Raw genomic sequence first — 18,524 nt, forward strand, 5'->3', positions numbered from 1 at the left:
GGTGGAAACATCATTCTTTGGGGATGCTTTTCTGCAAAGGGGACAGGACGACTGCACCGTATTGAGGGGGGGATGGATGGGGCCATGTATCGTGAGATCTTGGCCAACAACCTCCTTCCCTCAGTAAGAGCATTGAAGATGGGTCGTGGCTGGGTCTTTCAGCATGACAACGACCCGAAACACACAGCCAGGGCAACTAAGGAGTGGCTCCGTAAGAAGCATCTCAAGGTCCTGGAGTGGCCTAGCCAGTCTCCAGACCTGAACCCAATAGAAAGTCTTTGGAGGGAGCTGAAAGTCCATATTGCCCAGCGACAGCCCCAAAACCTGAAGGATCTGGAGAAGGTCTGTATGGAGGAGTGGGCCAAAATCCCTGCTGCAGTGTGTGCAAACCTGGTCAAGAACTACAGGAAACGTATGATCTCTGTAATTGCAAACAAAGGTTTCTGTACCAAATATTAAGTTCTGCTTTTCTGATGTATCAAATACTTATGTCATGCAATAAAATGCAAATTAATTACTGTGCGAATTGAGAATATGTTTTGCTTGCAATGCAGGCTTGTGTTTGAGCTAAAGCTGACAAGTTGTGCATCATATAGTGTGTTGTGCACCATATAGTGTGACTAGCTGAAAGGCTGTGGTTAAGCTTGGGCAAACGGTGTTTTGAGCCATTGACACGTGCATAAAAGAAGTGTTGCAAATAGTCCATTTTAGGTTGGAACACAACAACAGGAACTGAGCCTGCGGCCGCAGTCTCTAGGGTGCGTTCACATAGATGATCTGCACAGCAACAACTATTTCTGTCAACTGGAGCGCCTGGGGGCTGGGACCAGCCTGTGCGCCAACGATAGGCTGAGTAAGTCTAAACCACACTCAGCCTCTACTCTGATAGGCCAGCTCAGAAGCGGGAATTATTTCTGTCAGAGTATTTGAGAAGCATCTTGTTAGGAACAGACCAGTTCTCTGTTTTGCCCTGCGTGGTGTTACAGTGAACCTGTATATACAAAGATTGCATTTACCATTTATCGCTTGACTATAATAAAAAGACATAGAACATATTTAGTGACTCCGTGTCGCAGTCTATCCTGATACCAGATTCGATTGACGCAACCTAACATTACTTAAAAATCATACAATGTGATTTTTTTTTTATTTTTTTTTTATTCTGTCTCTCACAGTTGAAGTGTACCTATGATAAAAATTACAGACCTCTACATGCTTTGTAAGTAGGAAAACCTGCAAAATCGGCAGTGTATCAAATGCTTATTCTCCCCACTGTATGTTTGAATGCTCGGTCATGTTCATATAACCTCAGACATAAATTACTGCAGTAATGTACTAAACTCAGCAAAAAAAGAAACATCCTCTCACTGTCAACTACATTCATTTTCAGCAAACTTAACATTTGTAAGTCTGTGAAATGTGTATAGGTGCGGAGCTTTTGTGAAATAGCACAGTTACAAGTGGAAATAAAATTGGTGGGCAACAGAAATAGAGGAAGGACTAAGAACAAACAAGAGAGAACTATTATAAAGTAGACTGTGTCTGTAAAATGGGTATAAGATGTAAAAATTGAAGGTAAAAGCAGAAGTGTTTATTAGTTTACTCCAATTGGGGGATCGGTGGTAGGGTTGCGGGGAATAATAATAAAGGTATATTCTTTAAAAAAGTATGTATGTCTATATAGGTATGTGTATGTATATATGTGTATATGTATGCATGCGTGTATGGATATATATATTTACCCCAAAAAATATGGGTGATTGGAAATGATGCAGACAATTACATTGGAAGCAACATTCTTTCCGCAATATTAAGCTGATCCACCCCTAAATTTTTTTTTTTTTTAAATAAAATAAAATAAATAAATAAAAAGAAAGAAACATTAATTAACAGTAACAACTGAGACATAAACTGAACAAGTTCCACAGACATGTGACTAACAGAAATGGAATAATGTGTCCCTGAACAAAGTAAGAGTCAGTATCTGGTGTGGCCACCAGCTGCATTAAGTACTGCAGTGCATCTCCTTCTCATGGACTGCACCAGATTTGCCAGTTCTTGCTGTGAGATGTTACCCCACTCTTCCACCAAGGCACCTGCAAGCTCCCGGACATTTCTGGGGGGAATGGCCCTAGCCCTCACCCTCCGATCCAACAGGTCCCAGATGTGCTCAATGGGATTGAGATCCGGGCTCTTTGCTGGCCATGGCAGAACACTGACATTCCTGTCTTGCAGGAAATCACGCACAGAACGAGCAGTATGGCTGGTGGCAATGTCATGCTGGAGGGTCATGTCAGGATGTGCCTACGGGAAGGGTACCACATGAGGGAGGAGGATATCTTCCCTGTAACGTAGGGGTGTCAAACTCATTCCACGGAGGGCCTAGTGTCTGCAGGTTTTTGGTTTTTCCTTTCAATAAAGCCCTAGACAACCAGGTGTGGGGAGTTCCTAACTAATTAGTGATGTTAATTCATCAATCAAGTACAAGGGAGGAGCGAAAACCCGCAGACACTCGGCCCTCCGTGGAATGAGTTTGACACCTGTGCTGTAACGCATAGCACTGAGATTGCCTGCAATGCCAACAAGCTCAGTCCGATGATGCTGTGACACACCGCCCCAGACCATGACGGACCCTCCACCGCCAAATCGATCCCGCTCCAGAGTACAGGCCTTGGTGTAACGCTCATTCCTTCGACGATAAACGTGAATCCGACCCCTGGTGAGACAAAACCGTGACTCGTCAGTGAAGAGAACCTTTTGCCAGTCCTTTCTGGTCCAGCGACGGTGGGTTTGTGCCCATAGGCGATGTTGTTGACGGTGATGTCTGGTGAGGACCTGCCTTACAACAGACCTACAAGCCCTCAGTCTAGCCTCTCTCAGCCTGTTGCGGACAGTCTGAGCACTGATGGAGGGATTGTGCGTTTCTGGTGCCATCTTGTACCTGTCCCGTAGGTGTGATGTTCAGATGTACCAATCCTGTGCAGGTGTTGTTACACGTGGTCTGCCACTGCGAGGATGATCAGCTGTCCGTCCTGTCTCCCTGTAGCGCTGTCTTAGGTGTCTCACAGTACGGACATTGCAATTTATTGCCCTGGCCACATCTGCATTCCTCATGCCTCCTTGCAGCATGGCTAAGGCACGTTCACACAGATGAGCAGGGACCCTGGGCATCCTTCTTTTGGTGTTTTTCAGAGTCAGTAGAAAGGCCTCTTTAGTGTCCTAAGTTTTCATAACTGTGACCTTAATTGCCTACCGTCTGTAAGCTGTTAGTGTCTTAACGACCGTTCCACAGGTGCATGTTCATTAATTGTTTATGGCTCATTAAACAAGCATGGGGAACAGTGTCTCAACCCTTTACAATGAAGATCTGTGAAGTTATTTGGATTTTTACGAATTATCTTTGAAAGACAGGGTCCTGAAAAGGGGACGTTTCTTTTTTTGCTGAGTTTATATGCCAGTGTAACTTAATTACATGCACTTAGAAATGTCATTCCTCTGCCGGATGTGTAAAACACAAAATTAGACATATTTACATATGTTATGGTATTGTGAAGACTGGCTGAATTCTGACAGAGTATGTCTTTCAGAGTATGTCAGAGTCTCCCTTCTCCCTGTTTTTGTTTGCTTGTGAATGTTGATACTGGAGACTGTTATCAAACAAAACTGTGTAACCAAGCATCTAAGAAATGCATTGCCATTAATTCAAAATTGGTTGTCCTCTTACAATGGATGGCAGAAATGTCAAGTTATATATCACTAGATTTGCCATATTATAAGATTAAGGGTATACTGGGCAACTTTCATAAGGTCTGGATGCCTTATATGGAATACAGTACGACAAAAGGAGTCTATATTGAAAACATGCCCACGTCAGGGGAGATATCCATTTAGGCAATCCATAGCTGGGGGCTGCTCAGTCCTAGCCCTGGGGGTCTACCATCCTGTGGGTTGTCACTATGGCCTTAGCATAACACACCCAAAACCAATAATGAATGTTTCACTAAGATCCTAAAGCTGAGTGGGGTGTGTTGGGTTGGGGTGCTGCATGGTGGTGGACCCCTAGAAGTGGTGGAAATAGTACCCAATTGTCATACTTGAGCAAAAGTATAGATACCTTAATAAAAAGTTACTCAAGTAAAAGTGAAAGTCAGCCAGTAAAATACTACTTGAGTAAAAGTCTAAAAGTATTTGGTTTTAAATATACTTAAGAATCAAAAGAAAAGTAAAAGTATAAATCATTTAAAATTCCAAATATTAAGCAGAGCAGAGGACACCAATTTCTTGTTTTAAAAATGTACGGATAGCCAGGGGAACACTCCAACACTCCAACACTCCAACATTATTTACAAAAGATGCATTTGTGTTTAGTGAGTCCGCCAGACCAGAGGCAGTAGGGATGACCAAGTCTTTTCTTTATAAGTGAGTGAATTTGACAATTTTCCTGTCCTGCTAAGCATTCAAAATGTAATGAGTACTTTTGGTTGTCAGGGAAAATGTATGGAGTAAAAAGTACAATATTTTCTTTAGGAATGTAGTGAAGTAAAAGTAAAAGTAGTCAAAAAAATAAATAGGAAAGTACAGATACCCCAAGAAACGAATTAAGTAGTACTTTAAAGTACTTTTACCTAAGTACTTTACACCACTGAACCCTAGGGACAGGACGGGGCAACCCAGCTATTTTGAGTGCAAGTAAAAAGAGCTCTACAGTACTATTAGGCCAATGAGATTAATTATATGATGTCCTGTTTCTGTGTGTTAATGTACATGTGTAGTTGTGTTTTTTTGTTGTTTTTTTCACTTTTGTTTCCAAACCTTTCCCGTAGGAATATTGTTTTTGTATTTTTTAAGTGGGAAAAATGTTTTGGGAGAGTTGAGGTATTGACTAGATTGGTGGGGGTCGGGCGTGCAGGTGTCTCGTGCTTGCTGGGCGGTCTGGCTGAAATTTGATATAGATGTCTTAATAAACACAATCAAATGTCTTTGTACATGATTTTTTAAAGAGTTGTTTGATTTGTTAGGCTATTGGTTAAAGGTGCAACACAATATTGATTTTTGAATTACCATTGATCTAGTTCAGTCTTATCAATCACTTAAACATATTTAACAATGATCTCTTACCTAGCTTTTTGAATACTTTTTGTTGTTCTAAATACAGACAGCTAGAAGGACCATGGGTCATATTGGATTGTGTAGAAATGCAGGAAATTAGCTTTAGATGCCTGCAAAAAATCTGGGGGAGGACTCCCAGACCCCTAATCAATGAGAGGTCAGATACGTGTGGGAACAACAGGCCATAGAGATAGATAGAGGACTCATCTTTGTATCCGTGCCATTATGGTGTCTGTGACAGCATGGGCAGTGTCATTGAGGTGATCTCAATTTTGAAGTTCTCAATTTTCTTCCTCAAGATTGTCTGATCCCTCCTGATGACTCGGTTGGACATGAAGTTGGAAGTCCTACCCAGTTGACTACATTAAAATGGTGAAAGCCCTCAAAGTAGGTCTTCACGGATCCACCTGTACCCGAAAACCCGATCCAGAATTCTGGGTCGGATCTGATATGACTGTCACAGGTTTCGAGTATGTGTCATTTTAAATGTACAGGTCCAAACACGACTGCTGCAGCAGTAAAGAGATAGACATTTGATAATTTTTGCTGCTGCTCTTGCTTTTCACGAGAGTGGAGCGTGTAGCTTGTTGCTGTTGTCCAATCATCAATAAGCTACTGTCATAGAGCCTCCGTTTGTGGCAAAAGTTAGGATATATCTAATCAATGGAATTCAAATGACAGAATTAAAAGTTAAAGAAGGATAGGCTACAACGACCAAGAGCCAACAGTTAGGCTGCTACTTAATATTTGAATGGAGTTATTTATAACTGTAGGATGAGAAAGTGCATGCATCAATTAGCCTAGCTAGCTAACATTAGCTATCTTAACTAGCTTCTCCCGGTTTGCTGTAGTCAACACAGGTACTACGTAATCATATTTGATGATAAATAAACTAGCTATGGCAGTTATTAGTCTACTATGACACGAGTCGGCTTGGTTGGTTGCGGTCTCTCGTCTCTTCCTCCCTCCTCCCAGTGTCAAAGTACGTCGCTCCCCTGCCTGCTAGAGCCGCCCATTTTTCTCCCTCTCGCGCTTTATCAGCTCTGGTTAATAAAGTAGGTTAACAAATATATATATTTGGGCTGCTTCCCTTACTCGGACCAGGTCGGGATCCGACCAGATCTATACGGAACGGGTGTAGTTGTCCTCGGGTCCATTCAGAACGGGTCTCTATATAAAAAATGTATGCATATTGGATCCTGGTGGGAAAGCCACAACTCGATTGCGGAACGGTTCCAACTTTTTGGACCGGTAAAGACCTCAATGGCAATGTCCGTGCTAAAACAGGTTATATCCATGATGAGTCCTCCATCTATCTCTATGACAACATGCACAACTCTTTAAGTCTTATTTTGTGCCATGTGCGTTCATTTACATCAGTGCGTTCATAAGAACCTAACCACTACGAAACTTCTATTCAATCAAATAATCTTCATGTAGCAAATGAGCAATTACATTTTTTCTGTACCAAATTTGACACTCATTGACCTCCATACAAAACTACCTTACTTCTTGGGCAGATTTTTGGCAGAGTAAAACTTTTCGCGTCGCCTCTTCCTCTCTGGTAGAAGACACTTCGAAGTACTCAGAAATAGAGAAATGTGTCCGGAAATCTGACAACACCTTGTGTGAATGTTTGAGACATAACTAAACTACACAATTGTCTAGCTGAAAACAAACACTTAGCACTTGACAGTATATAAAAGGAGACCATTGGTCACTGAATAGTCAAATGTTTATTCCTGATGGATAATACTGAAAAACAAATAGTACAAAATACCAAATTGTTATTATCATTGATAGTCAAGATAAACAGGTCATGATTGTTGTTCAGTGAAAATACTAATTTCTTATAGTAAAAGATACAATGTATTGAGAAACATAAATAAAAGCACAGGTTTCTCTGTGCACAATTAGACAGTTCATTTCAACCTGTCCCTGGATGACCAGCATGGTCTTTGTTCCTCTTTTTTGGAGTAGGTAGAATGTGTCCAACAACTGATACAAGGTCAGAGCTTTACAGATTTCTAATGGTCAACTTTGGGATTGAGGCTAGGGTAAAATGATCTTATGTTGATCTTATCTCTGATTAGGGAGCAACTTCTACCTTAGTCAGCAATTTCAACTTTCCCTCTCCAAAGAAATCATGGTAAATATCAATTATCAAACGTCTCAAAATGTTATGAAAAGCACTCGTGGTTTTTTAACTGCTCTGGTTCGCTGAAGCTCTTTCCACACTGGGAGCACTGGTGAGCGCTGCCGGCCTTGTCTCTGTCTCCACTGTGGATCAGCTGGTGTCTTTTCAGGTACTCCACCCTGCTGAAGCGCTTCCCGCACGCCTCGCACCCGTACGGACGCTCGCCTGTGTGAATCCGCTGGTGCCTCTCCAGGTTGCCTAGGCGACTGAAGCTCCTCCCACACTGCTGGCAGCAGTGCTGCCTCTCTCCAGTGTGAACCACCTGGTGCCTCTCCAGCGAGCGAGAGTGGGTGAAGCCCTTCCCACAGAGCTCGCAGCGGTGGGGCCGTTCGGCCGCGCACACACACTCATGGTTCTTCAGGGCCCAGGCATGGCTAAAGGCGTGGCCGCACGAGGCGCAGGGGAACAGGGTGTTCTCCGTCCCTCCTTCCTGCAGGTGGGCGTCCCCCAGGGGGCAAGGGTGCTCTTCCAGCTCAGCCTCGTTGGCGAAGCCCCCGCCGCACTGCATGCAGAAATGCATCAGGTCCCCTGTCTCCTCCTCACCACTGTCATCCACGCTACCCGGAGCAGACAGGTGATGTAGGCCCTCGTCTGAGCCTCCCTGCTCCCCCATCCCCTCACCGTCCCTCAGCCTCTTGGGCCAGCGTGGCTGCAGCTCTCCTCCAGCCCCCATTGGCAGTGACCCCTGTAATTCCTTCAGACGGGCACCATGAACCTGCAGGGCATCACCATAGTCCCTCTCGGAGGCTGTGGGACTCTCCAGCTCCCCCTTCTGTTCCAGCCCATCCAGACCAATGTACTTCTGGCCCAGTCTGAACTCACTGTCTGCCACTACTACCGGGTCAGGGGTCCTGGAGCCATGGTTGGAGCCTGCTGTGGGGGGGATCTTCAGGCATGCCTGCTCGCGCCCCCTCTCTGCCCTCAGGGCCGTCTCCAGCCCACTCAGGTCCACCACGCTCAGCGCCCCCTCTGACACCTCCGTTGGAGGGGACCCCACGTCCCACTCCTCCTCATCCCCCTCTTCAGGCCTCACGGCTGGGGGCCTCTTCAGGGCCACAGGGCTGAGCTCCATGTCTCCTACTGGGCCGAGAGAAGGAGAGTGAGAGTCTGTTAGAGGAGCAGTACTATGAGGGTGTATGCAAACATATTGTACTGCAGGCACTTAAGAAAACCCCAATGTGAACACAGTGAAGTTATCACTATCCAGGAGGTGTGGTCATCATGGTTTTGGTTCTGAGCTTTCAGCTGGAGACAGTACCTTCGCTGTGGGTTCTGGATCCATGGCAGTTCTGGTTGGGTGGGTCCATCTTCAGGGCTTCCTTGATCAGCCGCAGAGACGCAGGCTGGTAACCCCCATCCACCATGTCACCGGACTACAGACAGAGCAAAAATAACTACATTACCCACCAGTACAGCCCCATAGACTTTGATTTTTCAACGCCGATAGCGATTATTGGGGGACCAAAAAAAGCCGATACCGATTAATCGGCCAATTTATTTTATTTATTTGTAATAATGACAATTACAACAATACTGAAGGAACACTTTTATTTTACCTTAATATAATACATCAATAAAATCAATTTAGCCTCAAATAAATAATGAAACATGTTCAATTTGGTTTAAATAATGCAAAAACAAAGTGTTGGAGAAGAAAGTAAAAGTGCAATATGTGCCATGTAAAAAAGCTAACGTTTAAGTTCCTTGCTCAGAACATGAGAACATATGAAAGCTGGTGGTTCCTTTTAACATGAGTCTTCAATATTCCCAGGTAAGAAGTTTTAGGTTGTATTTATTATAGGAATTAAAGGACTATTTATCTCTATACCATTTGCATTTCATATACCTTTGACTATTGGATGTTCTTATAGGCACTTTAGTATTGCCAGTGTAACAGTATAGCTTCCGTCCCTCTCCTCGCCCCTACCTGGGCTCGAACCAGGAACACATCGACAACAGCCACTCTCGAAGCATCGTTACCCATCGCTCCACAAAAGCCGCAGCTCTTGCAGAGCGAGGGGAACAACTACTCCAAGTCTCAGAGCGAGTGACGTCACCGATTGAAACGCTATTAGCGCGCACCCCGCTAACTAGCTAGCCATTTCACATCGGTTACACTAGCCTAATCTCGGGAGTTGATAGGCTTGAAGTCATAAACAGCTCAATGCTTGAAGCATTGCAAAGAGCTGCTGGCAAACGCACAAAAGTGCTGTTTGAATGAATGCTTACGAGCCTGCTGCTGCCTACCATCGCTCAGTTAGACTGCTCTATCAAATATCAAATCATAGACTTAATTATAACATAATAACACACAGAAATACGAGCCTTTGGTCATTAATATGGTCGAATCCGGAAACTATCATTTTGAAAACAAAACGTTTATTATTTCAGTGAAATACGGAACCGTTCCGTATTTTATCTAACGGGTGGCATCCCTAAGTCTAAATATTGCTGTTACATTGTACAACCTTCAATGTTATGTCATAATTATGTACAATTCTGGCAAATTAATTACGGTCTTTGTTAGGAATAAATGGAATTCACACAGTTCGCAACGAGCCAGGCGGCCCAAACTGCTGCATATACCCTGACTGCTTGCACGGAACGCAAGAGAAGTGACACAATTTCCCTAATTATAAGAAATTCATGTTAGCAGGCAATATTAACTAAATATGCAGGTTTAAAAATATATACTTGTGTATTGATTTTTAAGAAAGGCATTGATGTTTATGGTTAGGTTTGGTGCAACGACAATGCTAAATCATCACCCGTTTGGCAAAGTAGGCTGTGATTCGATCAGAAATTAACAGGCACCGCATCGATTATATGCAACGCAGGACACGCTAGATAAACTAGTAATATCATCAACCATGTGTAGTTAACTATTGATTATGTGAAGATTGATTGTTTTTTATAAGTTTAATGCTAGCTAGCAACTTACCTTGGCTTCTTGCTGCCCTCGCGTAACAGGTAGTCAGCCTGCCACGCAGGCTCCTCGTGGAGTGCAATGTAAGGCAGGTGGTTAGAGCGTTAGACTAGTAACCGGAAGGTTGCAAAAACGAATCCCCGAGCTGACAAGGTAAAAATCTGTCGTTCTGCCCCATGAACAAGGCAGTTAACCCACCGTTCCTAGGCCATCATTGAAAATAAGAATGTGTTCTTAACTGACTTGCCTAGTTAAATAAAGGTGTAAAAAAAATATATATATCAGCCAAATCGGTGTCCAAAAATACCGATTTCCGATTGTTATGAAAACTTGAAATCGGCCCTAATTAAATCGGCCATTCCGATTAATCGGTCGACCTCTAGTTCGCGTCCAAAATTATATTCATGTATAGGGTCTACAACGCTCTGCACTTAACATTGACTGCCCTACTGAACAAGTGCTTGAGCTACTTCTGCAGTTGAATATCAAATCAGTGGCTTTCCATCATCCACGCCATCTACCAGACCACTGCTGCAGTGTGTCTCATTGACTCAGAAAACAGCAGTTTAACAACATTCTCAGTCTCACCACACACAGATGATACACACTGTTATTTTTGTAAACTAGTCATCTCTGACACACTGACGGTGTGTGTGCCACACTCAGACTCCTTAGCACTCCTTGTCTCCCTCACCTCCTCTTTGATGATGTCTGTCTCCTCCCCCTCTCCCGAAATACAGCCCTCCTCCAATAGTTCTCCTTCGTCTTCCTCCTCCTCCCCAGGGACCTGGATGAGGTACATCTGGCGTGCCTCCTTCCAGCCTCCCCCTGCTACTTCCCCGGCTGCTCCTCCTCCTTCCTCCCACACGCCTCCAAACGCAGGACCCAGCTTCTGCTTTCCTCCTGTAGAGGGAGAGAGAGGAAGAGAGGGGGGGTAGGATGGGGTGAGAGGAGGAGGGGTCGAGCATGAAGGAGAGAGGAGAGAGACAGAGGGGAGCAGTGAAAGAAATGAAGGAGAGAGGAAGGAAAGCAGGGAGAGGAGGGATGGCAGGGAGTGGGAGAGAGGCGGAAGAGAGGGGGAGCAGAGGCAGAGAGCATGAGGAAGGGGAGAGTGGGGGAAGGGAGAGGGAGAGAGCATGTTGAACGAGAGCAGGAGGAGGAGGGACAGCATGAAGCGGGAGAAAGCATAAAGGAGAGGAGGGAGAGGAGAGCAGTGACAGAAATTGAGGAGTTGGGGGAAGGGAGAGAGAGCATGAAGAAGGAGAGGAGGCGGAGTACGGAGCAGAAGCGGGAGAGAGGAAGCGGCGGGAGTGAGTGTGAAGGAGAGCGGAGGGGGTGGGAGTGAAGAGGGAGGGAGGGAGAGCGGAGAGAAAAGTAGAGGAGGTGGGGGCAGGGAGGGGGAGTGGGCATTATGAAGGAGAGCAGAGAGGGAGGGAGAGAGAGCAGAGCGGAGTGGGAGAGGTGAGGGACAGAGCGAGGACATGAAGAGGAGGAGGGAGAGTGGAGGAGTAGAGGAGAGGGAAGGAGATGAAGGGGAACCGTGACAGAAATGGAAGAGTTGGGGGAAGGGAAATAGCATGATGAAGGAGAGGAGGCGGAGTAGGGAGCGGAAGCGGAGGAGTGAGTGTGAAGGAGAGAGGAGGGGGTGGGAGTGAAGAGGGAGGGAGAGTGGAAAGAGAAGTAGAGGAGAGGGAGAGGGGGGGCAGGAAGAAAGAGGGAGGGGGGGCGGGCAGGAAGGGGGGGCAGGGAGGAAAGATGGGGGGGGCAGGGAGGAAAGAGGGGGGGGGGCAGGGAGGAAAGAGGGGGGGGGGCAGGGAGGAAGGGAGCAGAGAGAGGCGAAGAACAGAGAGAACATGAAGGAGGATGAGATGGGGGAGGGAGAGCGGAGGAGTAGAAAGGAAAGGGAGGGAGAAGGCTCAGTTTCTGGCAGATGGCTTCCAACATAACAAGTACCTCTTCACACAAGCATTACAGGCTTTTGACTTAATGTTACACAAGTAATCAACTTGATTTGATATGCAATTACATATTTCAACAATTATAATATGAAGAATACCATTTTTTATATCAGTTTTATACATAGAGCAAGACAAATGTGTAAAAAACGACTATATGGTCCGTGATGCTTTTGTGGCTGTACTTACTAAATATGAACACTTACGGGGCACTTCAATTTTTCGCTTTTTCCGCCCACCGTCCTCCGACCCTATCAAACCAGCATTGCGGCGATTCTCTGCCCACCCCATCCCGTACTTGCGTTCATTTCTCAGTTTGTTCTCCGTCAGTCGGAGTCGGAGTTTCAGAGCCTCCATTTCATTCCTATTCAGAGATATTTCCACCAGATAGTCGTTCACCGTGTCCTGGAACAGTTTGGTTATCTCGCACACCGACGCTCGGATCAAACTGTCCATGACAGAGGTGAGGTGTGTCTGGAACGTCTCCACGGAGTCCGCCATGGGTTCGCTGCCGTGACGATCACACGATGGATCTGGGGAACTGGACCAGACAGATATTCAACTGTTACACATTAACAGCATTAGTTAACTATGTTGACTGAGTTGAACAAATTCACATTATCAGTGACACTAGCTACTGTTATTAGTCAGCAGTATCATATAGACCTAGTGGCCAACTAGTCTAATTTCTGAAAGACTATACTTTTTCTTGCTAACATTAGTAATTAAGTAGTATCCTAGATACCACTTCACTAATCCCAACCAATAGACCGTTGAGCAAGACAGCCTAACTTCGTATGGAACGAGGAAGGACAAAAAGCACACCCACCCATCACTCGAGGTTTAGTTAGCTAGCTACATTGCTGCCTAAACTAAAGCTTTAGCTAGACGGTAGCTGGCTAGTTAACTAAGGCGATTAACGTTACTATTGCAATAGTGAATACCACTAAACCAAACTGTAGCAATGCCGGCTAGCTAGTTAACGATCGTCGCGACGCTATCCTTCTTGAATACAACACAAGAACACCTCAAGTGCTAACGTTAGCTAGTAACTAGCTAACATTAGCTAGATACGCACCGTGAAGTCGCTGAAATCAGAATATTGAAGTATTCGATAACGAAACACTGTTTGTTCTACACGAAAACCGAGAAGAATGCACACTGTAGATAAGCCAAGAGACGAAACGCCAAAGGAAAAAAAATAGATCCAACTTTATGTCCTCCCTTCGAAGCAGCGTTTTCCTTCTTGCCTCCTACACAGGGTTGCCAGTTCTTTGAAAATAAAAGGTCAAGAAAGACTGATCGAAACCCACCCACAAAGCCATAAAACTAGACCAATAAATACTGCATGAGAAGTTGCCGTATTTAGCCAATAAAACCTTTTTCCATAAAGTTTTCGAGCGAATTAAGGGGGGATATCGACGGAAACCCGAATATTGCTCCTTACATCAAAATAATAGGCCTAATTCTTGTGAGCTAACTTGACTAATAAAGGAATTCGAATATGTAACAAGAGAAAAGATCATTCACCCTTATTATACTTGTAAATAAATCAATTGTACGCATGTGTTTAACTATAGATACATCCAACAGGAGGGTTTGAGGGATGAAAGTTGGACAGAGGATCTCAAAATCTCTGCGCAAGAAACACTTGAACAAACTTCAAAATAATGTTTGGCTATTTTCTGGCAATTGTTCTATTATGTGCCAGATGTTAAGTCTACAACCCGCTACAACCTATTTGCGTGATTGACTTGTCATTTCAATAGGCATAGCCTAGGCCAACTGACTCAAATCTGTGTTTATGATTGTAATTTACCTTTGGCATGGTTTGGTTAGCTAGATGCAGGTTGCCTATTGCCCCGGATCAGTGGCGATTTTGGCATGTAAATCTTGGTGGGGCAAACTCAAAAAGTCACTACAAAAACACAACACTAAACAATACATTAATTGGACTATAACAGTGACAAACTATGCCCACAAATTATTAGGGCCTATATAAAGCTGTCCCAACACCTTACCACTGCTACACATGGCTTTCAGCGGAGCCTTGTCTGGCAGAAAAACTGTTATTTCGGCCTAATTTACTGCCTTTAAAAAAACCATAGGTGATATGGCTAACTTGCTTAAACAAATGGGGTTTCTACTGACAATTAAGATGTACAAACTATGGCATATATGGGGATGACGAGCGGATAAGAGGCAATCCGTAATTTCGATTAAGTAAAAATACTTTAAAGTACTAAAGCAGTTTTTTGGGGTATCTGTACTTTACTATTTACTTTTACTTCACTACATTCCTAAATAAAATAATGTACTTTTTACTCCATACATTTTCTCTGACACCCAAAAGTACTCGTTACATTTTTAATGCTTAGCAGGAAAGGAAAAGGGTGCAATTCACACACTTATCAAGAGAACATCCCTGGTCATCACTACTGCCTCTGATCTGGCGGACTCACTAAACACATTTTTTATTTGTAAATTATGTCTGAGTGTTGGTGTGTGCCCCTGGTTATCTGTAAAAATTATAACAAGAAAATGGTGCCATCTGGTTTGCTTAAAAATGTAAGGAATTTTAAATTATTTTTTTACTTTTGATACTTAAGTATATTTTAGCAATTAAATTTACTTTTGATACTAAAGTATATTTAAAACCACATACTTTTAGACTTTTACTCAAGTAGTATTTTACTGGGTGACTTTCATTTTTATTTGAGTCATTTTCTATTAAGGTATCTTTACTTTTACTCAAGTATGACAATTGGGTACTTTTTCCATTACTGGCTATAGGCTACATGTGCACCACCAAGTTAGAAAAGTAGGCTAAATTATGAGGGGAAAAGAGACCAAATGATTAGGGTGAGGCACATGGTCTGGCATTCTCTGGATTTTTGGTGCTTTCAAGACAACTGGGAACTCTGGGGAAAAAACAAGGTAGAATCATGACGTTAGTGGTTTTCAGGTCTGAGCTCTAGAAAGAGGCCCAAGTTCCCGACTTGGAATTCCGAGTTGGATGACCGTTCAAAATGTATTTTCCCAGTCTGAGCTAATTAAAAAATCCAGAGTTCCCAGTTGTCCTGAATTTACTGAAGTCTGAGATTTCCCAGTTCAGTCTCCAGTTGTTTTGAACGTGGCAGAAGTCATGCTGGATTGACAGCATGGCCAATGTTGAATGTTTATCCTTTTAAACCTGGAAAATAGACCCTTAAACTTGGTTCACACATCCACTCCACTGAAGAGCAGGCCAGTGATTGCTTTGCAATGCTTGCAGTTAGCTACTGATTCCTTCCCAACCACTCATTGTTGAATTTGCGATTTCCAACTTGTTGTTTAATGTTTGTCCAATGGCCGATGAGCACCGATACTTTTTTATCTATAATTCCTCGTCATAATTTGTCTTCATATGACAAGGATTGAAAAGGATTTGCCAGTAGATTGTCGACTTGATTCATGATGATGACTGCGAGCTTGCTAGCTAAGATTTTGAAAGTATGATGTTGACATGATCAGTCCAATCAAAGATACTGTAGATATAACGTGATTTGAGATAATTTTATCTGTGGCCAATGACCTTGAGCCTTTTTGGGTGGGTACTTCTAATGTAACTCTATGGCAGCACCAAAGGGGTTTGGATTTAAGCTCTCCCCGTAGATTTTGCAGTGACGTAGTGTCCCCATGAGTGACAGTGCACTGAGCCAATCATGGCGCAACTGGAGAACATTACCAACCCCTACTCTCCGTATTTTCAGATGGCTACCCCACCACTACAGAAAGCACTGAGCTAGGCTGAAACACTTGCAGTTTGGAGCTCCCTTACTCAAGAAAGCAAAAAAGAGACATGTTCGTATGTGGCTTTATTAACTAAATTATTATTTATTTTTTACATTGTTTGCAAACTGATATGTGACACCGATTAATCCCCAAATAACATGCAAAACAGGCAACCACAAAAAGCTAAAAAAGGTGGGGCTCAAAACATGACGGGTCACCACTGTCCCTGATAGCCTACAGTAGCCTAGGCAAGATGTAAGATAACCAATTTAATATCTTGCTTAGTTCAAACAGACTCATTTATTTAGCATGAATAGCAAGGTGCTTCTGTTGCCCAATAGCCTGCTGGAGTAGGTTATTGATGATGGGGTCGCCATTTTAATTACTGAATTATATATTAATAATATGGATATGAACTGAATTAGGCCTATGCCTGTCAATAACAGACAGTGATTTGTTTTACCTGTAGCCTAATCTGACTGATTTACCTTCAATCTAATGCATCATAACAGCAGCTGATCAGCAATTGCGACAGAACTGGGACCATGATCACAATTTAACTTCCAGTTTCATTAACTAAACATGTCCATCTATAATTGCATAATAACTCAATGGTACAACAAAAAGCTGAAGGTATAGGCTATTATTAAATCCGTTTGCCAGCTCCAGGTAGGTTACACAAGTGGCACAACTTGATTTGCAATAACTTCAGTGATATCATTTCAACATATTTATTGTATCAAATGGTAGGGTACAGTAGCCTACACAGGCATAGAAATGAATAGCCTACTTGATGACCACAAGATGCAAATGTACCATTCGCCACATTCAATTTCAGTTTCATTGTGGACTTTCCCCTATATCAGAAGCACGCTCCGGAGTTCCATAACTTAAATTTAAAATGTTCACTCGTGCAGCGCTCGACACGCAAGAACTGAGCATGCGTAAAACTCTTCGTTTGATATGGTTTTCCATAAACAAGTCGACATTAGAATGCAGTTTAAACCACCTACGAACGGATTTATCTAATGCGATCTAGAGCGCCTAAAGTCGTTTTCCTGTGCATTGTCGCCTAATTTATTGATGCGCATCAGTTCTAGCGCGTTAATATGTTTTATGAAAAAAGGGTTGGAAATAGGTGTCTCCATAATGACAATCTAAATAGCCTACCTACAACTGGTAAAACGTTGTCATGACGTGCGCGCGTGCTGCTCCGTCTCCTCATTCACGTGATTCAGCTGCAGCTCTCAGTCTCAACCTCAACACACTCACCGCCCTCCCACTCCCCACCACTCACTCAGCAACAGGCTGTATCTCTACATAATAGTCAGCAGCAGCAGGTCACAGTGTAATATATATTTTTAAGAAAAATGCCATGGCGGCCGCATCCAATATATAAAAGTAGCCCACAAACCCGGAACCCTCAACCATTACATTTTCCCGCGACATCATTTTCGAATGGCCAAATTTCCTGAGGAAACCAGGGATATGGCAACCCTGCTCCTTATTCTACTTTGGTCGCGATTCTCGGCAGTTGGCATCTAACGTTATTGGTACATTACCGCCACCTACTGTGCTGGAGTATGGGCCTGCTTCTTCGTCTTCGTCGTCGTCTTCTTCTGTGGAGTTTTCAGCGGTTAGCATCCAGCGTTATGGTGTATTGTTGCCACCTACAGTACTGGAGTGTGGGCCAGAAACAGGGAGAAACTAAATCCTACCTGCCAGCCCCGTTCCTCTTAAGAAAGATAACAACATATTTGAGACAGTTTCTACTGATGTTCTACTCAGTATACTCTTTAAATATTTTCCTGTATCCCCTTCTCACTCATACTGGATCTCAGCCTTTCTATTTCCCTCTCATACTGCCCACACCGTATCAGTACATTCTCCACGGTCTCTGTTTCCTGGCAGTAATCACACTTTCCTGTTGGATGCTTTCCTACCACATTTAAAGTCTTATTCAACCGGCTGTGTCCCACCCTGAATCTTGAAAAATAGCATCCCATTTTCTGTCTCTTCCGGCCATCCCCAACTTTCCTCTTTACTTGGAATACATGCCTGCCCTTAGTGTCTATATTCCACCGCTCCTGCTCTCTCTGCATCACCACTGTCCATATCAGGCTTTTTGCCTTGCTCATTGAAACTACTTACATCAACATCCCCACTACTAAGTGCTTGTTTAGCCAGTACATCAACTGCCTCGTTCCACTCAACCCCCACATGGGCTGCGACCAAGGTAAATCTTGTCTGTATACCCATCTGTCTCACCCTGCCATGGGTTTGTAGTACCTCATAAAGCTGGTATCGTCTGCTACGTTAGCTAAAGGACTGCAGACTCATCAACACTGCAAATGGATCAGAGCAAATAACTACTCTGTCTGGCTTGACTTCCTTCACCCACTGCAAGGCCAACAGCACGGACATTAGCTCCACCGTATACCGTGCATTCGGAAAGTATTCAGACCCCTTGACTTTTTCCAAATTTTGTTACGTTACAGCCTTATTTTTATTTTTTTTAACTTTTCACCTTTATTTAACCAGGTAGGCCAGTTGAGAACAAGTT

General features: G+C 43.6%; 1 protein-coding gene across 6 annotated transcripts; it reads right to left on the minus strand.

The window, feature by feature from the left end:
* Window positions 1-6,832: 6,832 nt before the first annotated feature.
* On the minus strand, window positions 6,833-17,232 carry LOC139574356 (uncharacterized). Of its 6 annotated transcripts, none has more exons than XM_071398850.1 (5): window positions 17,132-17,232; window positions 12,394-12,728; window positions 10,927-11,135; window positions 8,565-8,679; window positions 6,833-8,386 (listed from the first exon to the last, which is right to left on the minus strand). In XM_071398850.1, exons 2-5 carry the CDS (start codon window positions 12,686-12,688, stop codon window positions 7,290-7,292), a joined length of 1,716 nt encoding a protein of 571 aa, XP_071254951.1. In that variant the 5' UTR covers window positions 12,689-12,728; window positions 17,132-17,232; the 3' UTR covers window positions 6,833-7,289. The 6 variants fall into 6 exon arrangements, with proteins under 6 accessions (XP_071254951.1, XP_071254953.1, XP_071254950.1 ...); XM_071398852.1 differs by lacking the exon at window positions 17,132-17,232 and adding an exon at window positions 13,266-13,503 and having other exon boundaries at window positions 6,833-8,383; XM_071398849.1 differs by lacking the exon at window positions 17,132-17,232 and adding an exon at window positions 13,266-13,503.
* Window positions 17,233-18,524: the final 1,292 nt, after the last annotated feature.

This window comes from Salvelinus alpinus, chromosome 4 (genome assembly GCF_045679555.1).
Source record: "Salvelinus alpinus chromosome 4, SLU_Salpinus.1, whole genome shotgun sequence".
Lineage (NCBI taxonomy): Eukaryota > Metazoa > Chordata > Actinopteri > Salmoniformes > Salmonidae > Salvelinus > Salvelinus alpinus.

Coding starts and splice junctions, on each gene's coding strand:
- LOC139574356 (XM_071398847.1), bottom strand. CDS start 11,811: ATGCTATTTCCCTTCCCCCAACTCTTCCATTTCTGTCACGGTTCCCCT. Junction 8,680..10,926: donor CAGACATCATCAAAGAGGAG/GTGAGGGAGACA, acceptor CTCTGTCTGTAG/TCCGGTGACATGGTGGATGG. Junction 8,387..8,564: donor ATCCAGAACCCACAGCGAAG/GTACTGTCTCCA, acceptor CTCTCGGCCCAG/TAGGAGACATGGAGCTCAGC.